The sequence below is a fragment of the Rutidosis leptorrhynchoides genome, chromosome 6, assembly GCF_046630445.1.
Source record: "Rutidosis leptorrhynchoides isolate AG116_Rl617_1_P2 chromosome 6, CSIRO_AGI_Rlap_v1, whole genome shotgun sequence".
Taxonomy (NCBI): Eukaryota; Viridiplantae; Streptophyta; class Magnoliopsida; order Asterales; family Asteraceae; genus Rutidosis; species Rutidosis leptorrhynchoides.
Genome location: NC_092338.1, coordinates 393,378,694 through 393,393,059, shown reverse-complemented (window position 1 = coordinate 393,393,059; position 14,366 = coordinate 393,378,694). Strand labels below are relative to the sequence as shown.

At 30.1% G+C, this 14,366-nt stretch overlaps 1 protein-coding gene across 1 annotated transcript; it reads left to right on the top strand.

The window, feature by feature from the left end:
* The first annotated feature begins 321 nt into the window (after positions 1 to 321).
* On the top strand, positions 322 to 13,342 carry LOC139855975 (probable lysophospholipase BODYGUARD 3). Its single transcript, XM_071845209.1, has 5 exons — positions 322 to 349; positions 3,224 to 3,784; positions 3,881 to 4,197; positions 4,461 to 4,660; positions 13,021 to 13,342. Exons 1-5 carry the CDS (start codon positions 322 to 324, stop codon positions 13,340 to 13,342), a joined length of 1,428 nt encoding a protein of 475 aa, XP_071701310.1.
* Positions 13,343 to 14,366: the final 1,024 nt, after the last annotated feature.

Genomic DNA, 14,366 nt, shown 5'->3' with positions numbered 1-14,366 from the left:
TAAATGATAATTAGGCGACAGTGTCGACCATATATTATTCAGGTGGTATAACCGACCATATATCATTTAGGTGGCAGAGCCAACCATAATTAGTATTAAGATTATCGTGCTGATAACGTGTTATAATTCAGTAGGCTTATAACTACCTTTAGTGGTTTGATTCTTGATGTTATAATTCAGTAGGCTTATAACTATCTTTAGTGGTTTGATTCTTGATTAAGAATGCTAATAATGAAGTGTAAGAACAAAGATGATAATGGAGAGAAAGAAAGAAACACTTTGTAAGTGTGAGAAAATGGTGCAAGTTTAATGCTTGCATTCATGGCTATTTATAACAAAAATATCACAAGTTTAGGTAATACAATAATATTACTTTTGTGTATCAATAATTGACTATCCATTTATATATATATATATTTATATATTATAACATTTTTTTATTTATTTTGATTTATCATGTCTTAATCAAAGTCTCGTTTTGATCCATTATTGTTTCTGAGTATCAAACTAACGTATTTATTTCACAATTTTTGTAATATTGTAGTTTACATATATATAACTTTTACTACGTTGATGGAGAAGAATGTACTTGTACTATATACTAGTACAAGTATATATCATTATATCATATAATATCAGTATATAACTCTTTATTAGCTGTAAAATAAGTTCATGTGCAATTATACTCATCTTCGAAATAGAGAAACATCAATAATAGGAACATAGTTGTAGATCCGAGACTAGTTTGCGTGCGTTTATTAGTTACCAACCAAATAGAATGAGACAAGAGTCATGGGACATTAAATTGTAGCATTTGGTTTGAAAATATTAATAACTCATTAACTGTACCACCACTAATTCAATTTTAATGGAGTTTATTGATCATTTTTAATTGGTAAATCCGAAAACAGGAATTTTTTCTCTGTATAACTTACTCCATATTACGAGAGAACGAATATTTTTACTTACTCCATATTACGAGAGAACGAATATTTTTACTTACATACACACAGCATAACCGAGTTATCGTGTGACTGTTTCTAACCATTTTCCTACTCACCCCAAGTTTTACCATGACTTATATTTGAAACTAAGAGCTTTTATGAAATTCAGAACTTCAATCACAAGATCTTATGATGACCAATGAACTGATAAGTGGTTAGATGTTTAAAATGCCCAAATGCATAAAAAAAAGTTAACTACATATAACCATTCCATTAATCTAAGTACAAGGAACCGGCCATTGATGAAACCGTTTCACAGTAGCTTGCTATTGGCGTTATCTTCATTTGGAAGGATCGAAAGAATCGAGTCTTTAAGTAAAAAAGATATATCAGTGGAGGAATTGGGCAATCAAATCCAGAATTTTATCCGAGTCAGATTGTTGACTTTTAAGTCAAAAGGTCAAGTGTTCTGCTCAAAGTGGAACAGATCTAGGACCAAAAATGGATAAATTTGAGATTATATCAAGCTTAATATGAGAAGTTTGGGATATCCGTAGCGCGTCATGAAAGACCGGACAACTTAAGATATTTCGATATCCTTGAGTGTGTATGTCGAGTTGTATTTAGTTTTCCTGTAGCAGTGTTAGGCTTGTTTTGATTCTTGGTTTGATGTTTCTGTTTTCTGATTCTTGGTGTATCCGACTCTTGTATGGTTCTGTCTTTTGATCTATTATTATATTGTCTTTATTTGCTAAAAACTAAACAATTCAAACTGACGAGTATTTGTTAATAAAGATTGATAACCGGCAACCCTGACCGCTCATAATTGGCTGTCAATTCTTTTGCACTACTTGCTCATGTCAAGTATGCTCCTAACTATGACCTTCGTCTGGACGAATCGAGCCAGTTGTATATTGACCCCTCGCTTTTAATAGGTCTCATTCCGTGTATCTCGTTTTTAGTCATATCATTTCGTTGTCCTTGTATCTCGTTTTTGGTGGAGCTCTCTGCTTCATTTCACTTGTAAATGTTCATGGTTTATGGTTTATAATTCAATAAAATTACTTTTCTGCTGTTAAAAAAATAAATAAATAAACTTTCTTAAAATTTGTGTAGTACAATGACAATTACCTTTGGTGCCGACTTGCATTATATGTTTTCGGTCGTATGTCTTTACTCAAGCCGAAGTAAAGTAATTTAGTATTGGTTTGATTTTTGATTTATTTGTACTATTCTGTTTTAGCGTTTCAATTTTTTTTTTGAACAACAATATTTCGCATCGAATCCTCTCATTTGCGACCCACACATGCTAGGTAGGAAACTCCAAGGATCATCCCGGGTTGCTCGGCAACTTATCGCGGGAACTGGGTTGCTTGGAAACTAATCGTAGTAAATCCTGGAGAAAAACCCCCCTCCTCGGAATCGAACCCGGGTTGCTTGACAACTAATCGCGAACCCGTCCTACAAAGGCTTTGGATACTATTGAAGCAATGCTTCATTGGTTAGCGTTTCAATTTTTAGTTCTAAAATTTTAAAAGAAAATCATTTGCCCTATAGTGTAGTTATTGTGTAACATCTATTATATGTTTATAATTAAAATCCATGGGTTTTGGTCCAACCATATAGGTTAAATTATTATTACTCCAAATATATTTATGGGCTCTAGTCCTATTGGTGTGTCCTTGAAGGCAAGATTGGGTTGGTTAATAATTAAACTTGTTTGAGTTCAACACATTTAAAGATTTTTATGGTATTGAGTTTTTTCTTTTTTTTACGGCTATTACAACCCATATTATGAAACATCCACCCCAAGACGTACTTAAATCACAACTTTAAAATTAATGAATTATCTCGATATTGAAATCTCAAATGCCTTTTAATTTTATGGTAACAAGTTAAAGTTTACATATTTAGCCTTCATGGTAGAGATATATGGTTTCTTGGGAGCTGCTCAATTGGAGGTTCAACCACCACCAACTTTATTATTTTTTAAAAATGTTACTAAAAACTTACTAATATTTTAATTTCTTCCAGCAAACTGTTTTAATGAATGCATTTATCTCTTACCTGTTGGTACCTGTCCACACAAACACACCTTTAATACAAGTAGCAAACTCACACTCTTCACCTTCATACTTCACACCCACAAGTCCATAACTTAACAACTTTAGGTGTGCTGTTTATGGTCAACAATTATAGTCTCAAACTTTCATAATATTTTGTTCTAATGTGGGAAGAGAAGGTTTTTGTTTATGGTGGTAAAATGGGAGGGTACAAAGTTCTAAAGACTATTGGAAAATACATTAATGACATTTTGAGCTTTATTATTTTTTCAATTCTGGACGTACTTGATTTACTCCTTTGTTATGTTTACAAAGTTTTAGATTTTCTCATTGAGGCCGAATGGAAACCGTGTTATTGTTCTTCACCGAAACAAGCCATTATCGGAAGTGGACAAATTTTGGTGTCCGAAAAAGGTGAGTCGAAAAAGATCGTTTGTCTTACATCGACTAAGTTACAACTCGAAGAGATCTCGGATACCCTTTACACTCGGCCATCTTTGGTGGCCGAGGTGTCAAAAACCAAGGTGGAAGAATTTAAACGTCGAAAAGTTGATAATTCGACCACCGTGGTTACTTGTATTGACAAGTCAACAGTGCGGTCAACTTTCACGGTGAATAACACCGTTGTCGAAATGCTCCAAGAAAAAATCGGTGCTCATAAGTCGCACCCGGTTCCTAGATGGTCCGATTGCGATTGTGACACGTGTAACTCGTGGTCGAACTCGTGTAAAGACACTCTTTTTGTTCACAAAGATGGACCTAAAGGTAATTTAATTTGTTTTAACAAACTTTGTACATTGTTACTCATTTTTATTTTTGAATTCTTATACCGATTTTTATTTTATGATGATGAATTTATAGAGAATATGGGAGCTGATGTTTTATTTATTCACGGTTTTATATCGTCATCGACATTTTGGACGGAAACCGTGTTTCCAAACTTCACAAAGTCGACGAAATCAACATATCGATTATTTGCAATCGATCTATTGGGCTTCGGAAAAAGCCCGAAGCCCCACGACTCGCTCTACACAACGAAAGAGCATTTAGACATGATCGAGAAATCGGTACTCGAAGCAAACAAAGTTAAATCTTTTCACATAGTGGCTCATTCTCTCGGTTGTATTTTAGCTTTAGCTCTCGCCGTTAAACACCCGAATGCCGTAAAGTCGCTCACCCTCATTGCCCCGGTAATTCACACTAATGTGGTGAAATCACAAATTAATATTGTATTTATTATCATACTCGGTATCATATTTTATTTTATTATTATTGAAAAAGGAGCTATGAATCTATGATGCTCTTACAAAAGGTCTTACGTTCAAAATTCACTATCTTCGAATTCGTATATTGAAGTAGTATTGAAAACGGTTACGAAATAATTCGAATTGACCGCGTATATCTGAATAAAAATAATGCACTTCACATTTTAAGATATTTGGTTAATTTACAGCCATATTTTCCAACGCCAATAGGAGAAAAAGCGACGCAGTATATGATGAGGAAGGTGGCGCCACGGCGAGTGTGGCCGTTGATCGCGTTTGGATCATCGTTAGCGTGTTGGTATGAACATGTTAGCCGAACCATCTGTTTGCTTATCTGCAAGAACCACCGAATATGGGAATTTCTCACCAAACTCATAACCAGAAATAGGTAACACTTTTATATACTGTATTTATATTTATTTATTACCCCGTATTACACATTCTTTTCTATTACTATATAAGTTGACATAACTTGACCAGCACTATAGCTAGTTATGGAATTATTAAAAAGTATTTTATGAAATTATCAAACAAGAATATAATATAACTTATGGACTTATAACTAATAATAATATCTAATGTTAAATTATTTCATTTGATAAATAAGATGCTTACTTAAATGTTGAATATTCTCACCAAAAGAACTTATTTTAGAAACCCCGTGATTTTAGTTGTTATAATGTATGTTGTTGTATAAAATATATGTGCTAGGTTGTGTATCTGTATATATGTAGATATATTAGTAATTTATTAATTCAAAAAACTAATTAATTTATTATAAACATTTTCAATAAAGGCATTATTTGAAATAAAAATCATACCAATATCTACGTAATGTTAATGTAAAATATACATATTATACATGATATAATATATATATATATATATATATATATATATATATATATATATATATATATATATATATATATATATATATATATATATATATATATATATATATAAATTAGTTTAAATAAAATATAAAATATGAAAATGGTTATTGTCGTGATCACTTTAACAACCGAATAAATGCACCGAGCTCTAAATTTATTTATGACCTTCATGTATATATTGATCTCGTTCACTATCAATTCTACCCATTCTGTACAAATATTTTTTCTTTTTTTGAACAGCGATTTGAATTACTTGAGGGGGACTAAACCACCATTCTGTACAAATATGATTTTTAATTGAATTTATAAGGTCTAAAATTCGACTTTTTAGATCTAAATGATGTTATTGTTAAATTCAACCATTTTTTCTTATCTATTTTTTCTTCATCTTATTATTATTATTATTATTATTATTATTATTATTATTATTATTATTATTATTATTATTATTATTATTATTGTTATTATATTATTATTATTATTATTATCATTATTATTATTATTATTATTCATATTATTATTATTATTTTTAAATTTATATTATTAATTAAAATTATTATTATTATTAATATTATTCTCACTGTAATTATTATTATTAATTATTAATTATTAATATAATATAATTCCTTCTGATCTGAAAAAAAAAATATTATATTTATTATTAGACAATATTTTTTGCAAAATTATATTATAAAGATTAATTTTCATAAATTCCACTTCTTAAAGATGGTAATTAATCAATTAGTTAGTGTATATATGTATGTAGGAAAATTAACTATTTAAAAGTTAACTAGGGACCATTTTGACAAGCATGGTGTCACGATCAAAAAGTGAGTTGGTTAATTTAAATCGTCTTCAATATCAATATATCAATCAATATATAAATACAAAATCATATTAAAAATATGTCACATTCACTAGATAAGGCCATATAATGTTATCGTAATTACGTGTCCCTTTGTGACATTTTCTTCGCTTACAACTATACTGTCTCAATATAAGTATATCAGTTCATTCGTACCTTCGAAACCCACCTAAATATAGATCAAATGTTGTTAAGACCAATATTTCCTTCTAGAAAACTGTTATATTTCAGTAGGCTTATAACTACCTTTAGTGGTCTGGTTCAATATATTCAAATTGAAAGAACCAATAAAAGAGAGATGTGATGTAGAAGATATATGAGAGAAAGAGGTTGAAGAGGTGTGATGTATTTAATGTATATGTGTGTTTTTGTAACTTACATTATGCACATATATATTACAAATTTTACTATCCATATTTGACTAATTACCATCCATATTTAACTACTAAATTTACAACACTCCCCCTTGGATGGTAATTTTTTTAAAGAGCAATTAATACTGCCTGGTTAAAAACCTTGCTAAAGAAAACCCAGTGGGATAAAACTTTAGCTAAGGGAAAAAGAGTGCAGCATAGAGTTGACTCCCCCTCAAGTAGACAACGCTGATTCGTCACATCTTTTGAACTTGCCACATGCCAATATTGTGAACGTATGTTTTGAAAACAGCGATTGAAAGTGCTTTGGTATAAAGATCAGCAGAGTTGTTGATTGAACGTATCTCATTTTAATCTGGTTGTCTTTTACGAGATCTTGAGTATATGAGAAGAATATGAGGTTTTCATCTGAAACTGTATCATCTAAATCTTTTATGTACAAGTTTGACCCATGTGATTTGTCTACAGTCTCCTTCATGGTTTGCTCAAACTGTTGTTTCAATTCCTATTCCCTTTCAGTCTTTTTCTGAGCCTTACCAATATACCATTCTTTTCCATCAAACTTATGACCGTTAAGACCGTTTATAGCTTTAGCGCCTCGTCAGCATTTATGTTTTGTTCTGTCATTTTTGATACTCTTCTTTCATTTGTACTATGTAAGCTGTATTATCTTCATAGATAGTTGTTGGGCTTTTATAGCGTTCTAGTCCACAAGAATCAATAATGATTTGTATCATTGATCTTAACTAAAATCATTCCCGAGTAGCTTCATGTAATGCAATCACTTCGGCATGATTTGATGATGTTGCAACAAGTGTTTGTTTTGAGAACGTCATGATATTGCGGTGCCTCCATTTAGGAATACATATCCAGTTTAAGATTTAGCTTTATGTAGATCAGATAAATAATCTGCATCTGTATAACCAAACAAATCTTGTTTCGAGTTGTTAGAATAAAATAATTATAAATCAGTAGTTCCCCGAAGGTATCAAACTATTTGTTTGATCCCATTCCAATGTCTTTTGGTAGGAGCTGAGCTGAACCTTGTCAACAAATTAATTGCAAAAGAAATGTCAGATCTTGTATAATTTGTAAGATACATAAGAGTCCCAATTGCACTAAAATATGGAACTTCTGAACCAAGAAGATCTTCATGATCTTCTAGAGGATGAAATGGATTAGTATCAATATTAAGATCTAACAACCATATGAGTACTTAATGGTTTTTGTCTTGTCCATATTAAAATATTTTAAAATCTTTTCGGTATAAGTTGTTTGATGTATAAGTAAGTCATTAGTTATATGCTCAATATGTAAATCAACGTAATACTTGATTTTTTTTTTATTTTAAAATCTTTCTTTAGAAGTTGAATGGCTTCATAGATTTCTTTATTTAAGATAATTGATATAAACAGCTATGATCACATATCCGAACATTGTTTTTATAAAACACACGTGCAAATAAGTTTATATGTATACCCTTTTCTTATCAAGTAGTAATTTAATCGATTATACCACATACGTCCCGATTGTATAAATCCATTTAGAAATCTTTGTGATTTAATAGAATATATTTCCTTGGGTTTTGCATTAGATGCTTATGATACCTTAACCCTTCAAGTATATTCATATATATAAATCACTATTAAGTGATCCATACAGATAAGTAGTAACAACATCCATGAGATGCATTTAAATAACTACCAGGTTGATTAAGTATCTAATAAGTAATTGTATTCATTATAGGAGGATAAGTTTTCCTCCTAATTCATTTCTGGTCTTTGTGGGAAATCTTGAGTTACAAGTCAAGTTTTGCCTTGTAACTTCATTTGCACATTTCTTTTCGGATAAAAATTCATTTGTATCCCATTGTTTCACATCTTTAAAAGTGATAACGATTGATCCAAAAAATTTTCTTTTATTGAGCGATTCTAATTCAGCTCGTATTGCTCCTTTCCGTTGAGTTCAATCACGTCTATTTTGATATTCAATGACAGATTTTGGTTCCAGATCATCATCTTTATTCATGATGTCATTGTAACATTATATGAAAATATCTCATCAAGATTTTTCATTTCATTTCAGTTTCATAATATTGCATAATTTATTGCAATTTATGTATTTACATTTATCAATATCCTCTGCAGAAGGAGTATTGATTTGTGGTTCTTCGTGAACACTTTCTTTTACCTCATTATCAGCTGATTTTCTTTTTCGAGCATTTTTATCTTTGGAACCAATTGGTCTCCCACGTTTCTGCCGTAGCAAAGACTCATAAGTGACATTATTTCCAGCTTTTGTAATTTCAATTCTAGCTGAAGCATTTACTGCTGGTATATATGATTTAGTCACTTATTTTTTATATCTTTAAATGCATAAAGTAATTAATTTGCAAGTTCTTGCATATGCATTATATTTGAACTTTCTTTTCGCATTCTTTTGTGCGATGATCAATATTCCTTAATTGATGTTCACACCATGAAACATCATTTTATTTATATTTCATTTCTCCCCCTAATATAGGGAACAATGTTTCATTAAAGTGACAATCGACAAAACTTGCTGTAAAAACATCACCCGTCATGGGTTCAATATATCTTATGATTGAAGATGTTTCATATCTAACATATATTTCAATCCTTCTTTGAGAAACCATTTGTTGTGATAGTTCAATTAAAAATACACTGCACAACCAAATGTTCTAAGATGGAAAATATTCGGTCTCCACCAAAATTAAGTTGGTAATGGAGAATATTTATAACTTGCACTTGATTTAATGCGAATTAATGTCACATCATGTAAATTTACATGTCCCCATATAAATATTGAGAGTTTTGTACTCATTTCTAATTGTCTAGTTATTAGCTGTAAGCGTTTATCTATTGATTCAGCTAAACCAATTTTGTGTATGCACATGAGCAACTGGATGTTCAACAACCATCCTTGTAGACATATAATAATCATTAAAAGCTTGAGATATTAACTCACCAGCATTATCAAGTCTCATCCTTTTAATGGTGTAATCAGAATAATGTGTTCTTAATTTAATAATTTGTGCAAGAAACTTTACAAATGCCATATTACGGCTTGATAACACATAAACATGAGACCATGCGTTAGATGCGTCTATTAGAAAAATGGTCCACATGATGGATGAATTGGTCCATATATATACCCTTGAATTCTTTCAAGAAACATTGGTGATTATTTCTCAATGTGCTTTTCATTAATAGCCATATGTGTTTTTCGTTAATCACTATATGTGCTTTTCATTAATCACTATATGTGCTTTTCATTAATCACCATATGTGATTTTCATTAATCACCATATGTGCTTTTCATCATATATCATTTTCACCATATGCGCTTTTGATCATATGTGCTGCGCTTTTCGTCATATGCACTTTTCATTATATACGCTTTTAATTATATGCGCTGCGCTTTTCATCATATGCGCTTTTTATCATATGCGCTTTTCGGTGCTACATAGATATTTCTCATTTTCGATTATCATTGACTGATAATCATATCCATTATGATATATATCAGAGAAACTTAACAAATTTCTCTTTGATTTGGGAGAAAACAAGACATTGTTTACCAAAAAATTCGTACCACTTGGTAATATGAAATTTTGCCTTTTTCGTTTCTTATATCAAGTTTGCAAGAGTTGATATAGTATTTATAATTCCTTCATTTGATTTAAATCAATGAAATATTTCTTAGATTTGATCATAGTGTGTATGTTACTACTATCTGCAATACATAGGTCTTTACCATTTAATTGATGTTGTATTTCAGCAAGATTCATACTAAAACTTCAAATAAGATAAGCAAATAATGAGTTATATTTCAGCAAGATAATCAAATTATATTACCTGCAAACAAGTTATAATCTGAAGTACATAAAAGATAACACTTAATAAAACATATGCGTTATGGTCTAAAACCATTTATTTATGAGTGATACATAAAAAAAAACTAGGCATCTTAGAAAATTCAAACCATTCAAGTCTCAAGGTAGCTCAGGGTTAATTCAATCAAGATTTGTCAACAGATTCACTCTAGTTTTCTTTTCTTTTGGGACTTATTTGTAGAGCTAAACAAGATGTTCATGTATTCAAGAAATACTAGACTGATGATCCACGTTACCAGATCATTAATAAGAATCTCCGGAATTCTTATAAGAGCGTCTACTAATATCTTTAATTTTATTCTTTCATGGATCACCGTTATTATTATTTTTTTTTTTTTTGATAATTAATATCGTATCTATCTTTGAATATTTTCCATAATACACTTGGATTTTCGATCATATAATATGTAGATTCTAAGGACTCGTCAATATGTTTGCTAAGAAAAATACTTACTATTGCTTTCTCTTGTTCGGAATAATTGTTATTTTCATTCAGGGTTTCTAAAATACCGTTTGATTCGAGATGTTTTTCTACATTCATAACCCATGTTAAGTAGTTGTTCCCACTTGTTCTAAATGAGCAAATTTAAGCCTTTTCAAATTCGACATTTTCTATTATCAAAAAGATGAATAACATAAATCATAATCATAATCAACTTCTATTCATAGACAAATAATAAAATGAAATTAGAATCATTTTAAATTCATAAGTAGCAAACAACAGAATAATGGTATGATTACAAATAATAAAACCACAAGGGCATGATAGAATTTAGGTTCACCCGGTGGTATATTAGCAACAATGATGATAGTTAATATGACCAATACAATAGGAAAAATCATCCTTGTGTGAATCATTTTTACAAAAACTTTTTGAGAGTAGTAATCTGAAAAATGAAGATTGATTTGTGAAAATGTGAAAACGGAGATGTTTATTTTATATTTGAAAAATATAGTTGTTGTAACGTCGTCAGTTGACGTTAACAACCGTTATGTATATATGACCGTTGTAACGTCGTTAGTTGACGTTAACGAATAAAGTCACTATATCAAAACGCGTATGAGTAATATAAAGGACAAGATTTTTTTTTATTTTAACTTTTAAGATTTACTTTTAATAAAAATACAAATTACTTTTTCTTATTTTAACTTTTAATATTTACTTTTAATAAAAATACAAACTACTTTTCTTATTTTAACTTTTAAGATTTACTTTTAATAAAAATACAAACTACTTTTCTTATTTTAACTTTTAAGATTTACTTTTAATAAAAATACAAACTACTTTTTCTTATTTTAGCTTTTAAGATTTACTTTTAATAAAAATACAAACTACTTTTTCTTATTTTAACTTTTAAGATTTACTTTTAATAAAAATACAAACTACTTTTTCTTATTTTAACTTTTAAGATTTACTTTTAATAAAAATACAAACTATTTTTTCTTATTTTAACTTTTAAGATTTACTTTTAAGAATAAACATTAGTATGCATGAAATAAATAATGATTAATTGCATAAGTAATCATAAATGTTAGATAACATATAAAGACCCCATCGTATTCGTATTGATCGGAATTAATCTCGACCCATGGTACCGTGTTGTCAAATGACGTGTTGCGTACATAAAGTACCGTGTTGTCAAATGTCGTGTTGCGTACAATCATGAGGTCTTATTAACATAAATATAAATGTTAGTGAAGTTAATAAGAGTTAGATTACAGAAAATATAATTCAGGCGGTATAACCGACCACATATAACTTAAATAACATAAATATAAATGTTAGTGAAGTTAATAAAAGTTAGATTACAGAAATATAATTCAGGCGGTATAACCGACCATATATAACTTAAATAACATAAATATAAATGTTAGTGAAGTTAATAAAAGTTAGATTACAGAAATATAATTCAGGCGGTATAACCGACCAAATATAACTTAAATAACATAAATATAAATGTTAGCGAAGTTAATAAAAGTTAGATAATTTTTTACCTTGATTAGTGACGTGTGCTTGCTTAGATAAACCTTGATTATACGGAGCACTTCGTGCTGATAACGTGTTATATTTCAGTAGGCTTATAACTACCTTTAGTGGTCTGGTTCAATATATTCAAATTGAAAGAACCAATAAAAGAGAGATGTGATGTAGAAGATATATGAGAGAAAGAGGTTGAAGAGGTGTGATGTATTTAATGTATATGTGTGTTTTTGTAACTTACATTATGCACATATATATAGTACAAATTTTACTATCCATATTTGACTAATTACCATCCATATTTAACTACTAAATTTACAACAAAAATGACTTTTTAATAACATTATTTATTTATTTATTTTTGAACGGCGATTTTTTGAGATCAGTAGATCATTTCTTTCAACGACCCTCATCATTTGCACGTAACACACACGTTCGGGCGGAAACCCGAACCCGATCGACGGTACCCGGGAACACATCCATTCGGGCAGTGGTTTCGGGTACGGGTCCGTGAACGAATCCGGTAAAACCTCCCTATAGGGTTAATATATACCACCATTATTGGTGTTCAATAGGTTTAAAGAAAATCATGTCATCCCTAAGGATCGAACCCATGACACCTCTCTATCCCATGACACAAAGTACATGGGGAGAACCGTTGGGCTATGCCCGCAACATTATTTATTTAATATTTAATTTAATGTGAACATTTGCAGGATTAAGACTTATTTGATCAAAGGTTTTTGTTGTCACACACATAACGCTGCTTGGCATACGCTTCACAACATCATATGTGGGACCGCGGGCAAGATCGAAGAGTACTTGGATACGGTTCAAAACAACTTAAGTTGTAGCGTTAATATTTTTCACGGTGAAGATGATGAACTGATTCCAGTCGAATGTAGTAGCAATGTGAAGACTAAAGTACCTCGAGCCAACATTAAAGTCGTTGAAAAGAAGGATCATATTACAATCGTTGTGGGACGCCAAGAAGCGTTTGCTAAAGAACTCGAAGAGATTTGGAGGACTACATCATAATTATATATACTCATCATAATCATAATTACAATCAAAAAGGGTAAATAAAAGATGTATTCCGTTAAAAAAAATAAAGATGGAAGAATACTAGTAGCATTAGTACACACACGTATGATTTGGCCAAGAAATTGCCTATTTAAATTTTTTTGAATTTATTTTACTTTTGGACTCAATTGTCAGATACTAGTGAAAAGACCCGTGGTATCACGAGTTTATTAAAACAAACTTTTAAAAATGTTTAACACATTGAGATACGTCAAGAATTATTATTCAATATGAAGTACCCTTATACAAACTTTACTTTACCTTGGAATACATAAACAGTACATTTCATTTTTCTGCTGTAGTAATCTGTTTCCTAGTTTTGCAATAGTATTGAATAGCTCCATTATATTTTTCTGCTTTTGTTTCGTTGAAAGCATGCTCTCCATGCATCATAAAATAGAGCTCCTGTATCTTGTATGTGTTCCCTTGAGTTGAATAAAAGTTGTTTTTGCCTTTAAAAAAATAATAATAATACAAAAACAGTACAGCTATATAAGATTTAATAAAATAAATGTATACCCGTAGCATATTACAACACATCAAAAACTTGTGTAGTACTAAAAAAAATGAGAGGGAACTAAGCTAACTACATAAACATGCTCAAATTAAAAACTAACACAAAAGTGTTCATTTTAAAGGGTAAATATTTGGAACATCCATCAAGTTCTTGTAAACATTTGAGCAAAATATTGAACCTGACAAATTTTATATACAATACCTACTATATGTAAAGATCCATTCTGCCCATTTTACCACTTCTAGCCTTAACATTTATTCAAAGCAGACTAAAACTAAATGGGTCATATACTAACCACCAAAATGGTATTCTTTTAAGAACCATTCATGTCAATAATAGCATGAATCTAATCAAACAGGCCATTCAAGCACACTCAGGTCTTTTAAATTTCGCCGTTATATATGTAGCTAAATGATTGATATATCTAACATATACGGAGTAGATCTTAAATCAACATCGTTG

Coding starts and splice junctions, on each gene's coding strand:
- LOC139855975 (XM_071845209.1), top strand. CDS start 322: ATGGCTATTTATAACAAAAATATCACAA. Junction 350..3,223: donor TTATAACAAAAATATCACAA/GTTTAGGTAATA, acceptor GAGGGTACAAAG/TTCTAAAGACTATTGGAAAA. Junction 3,785..3,880: donor ACCTAAAGGTAATTTAATTT/GTTTTAACAAAC, acceptor AGAATATGGGAG/CTGATGTTTTATTTATTCAC.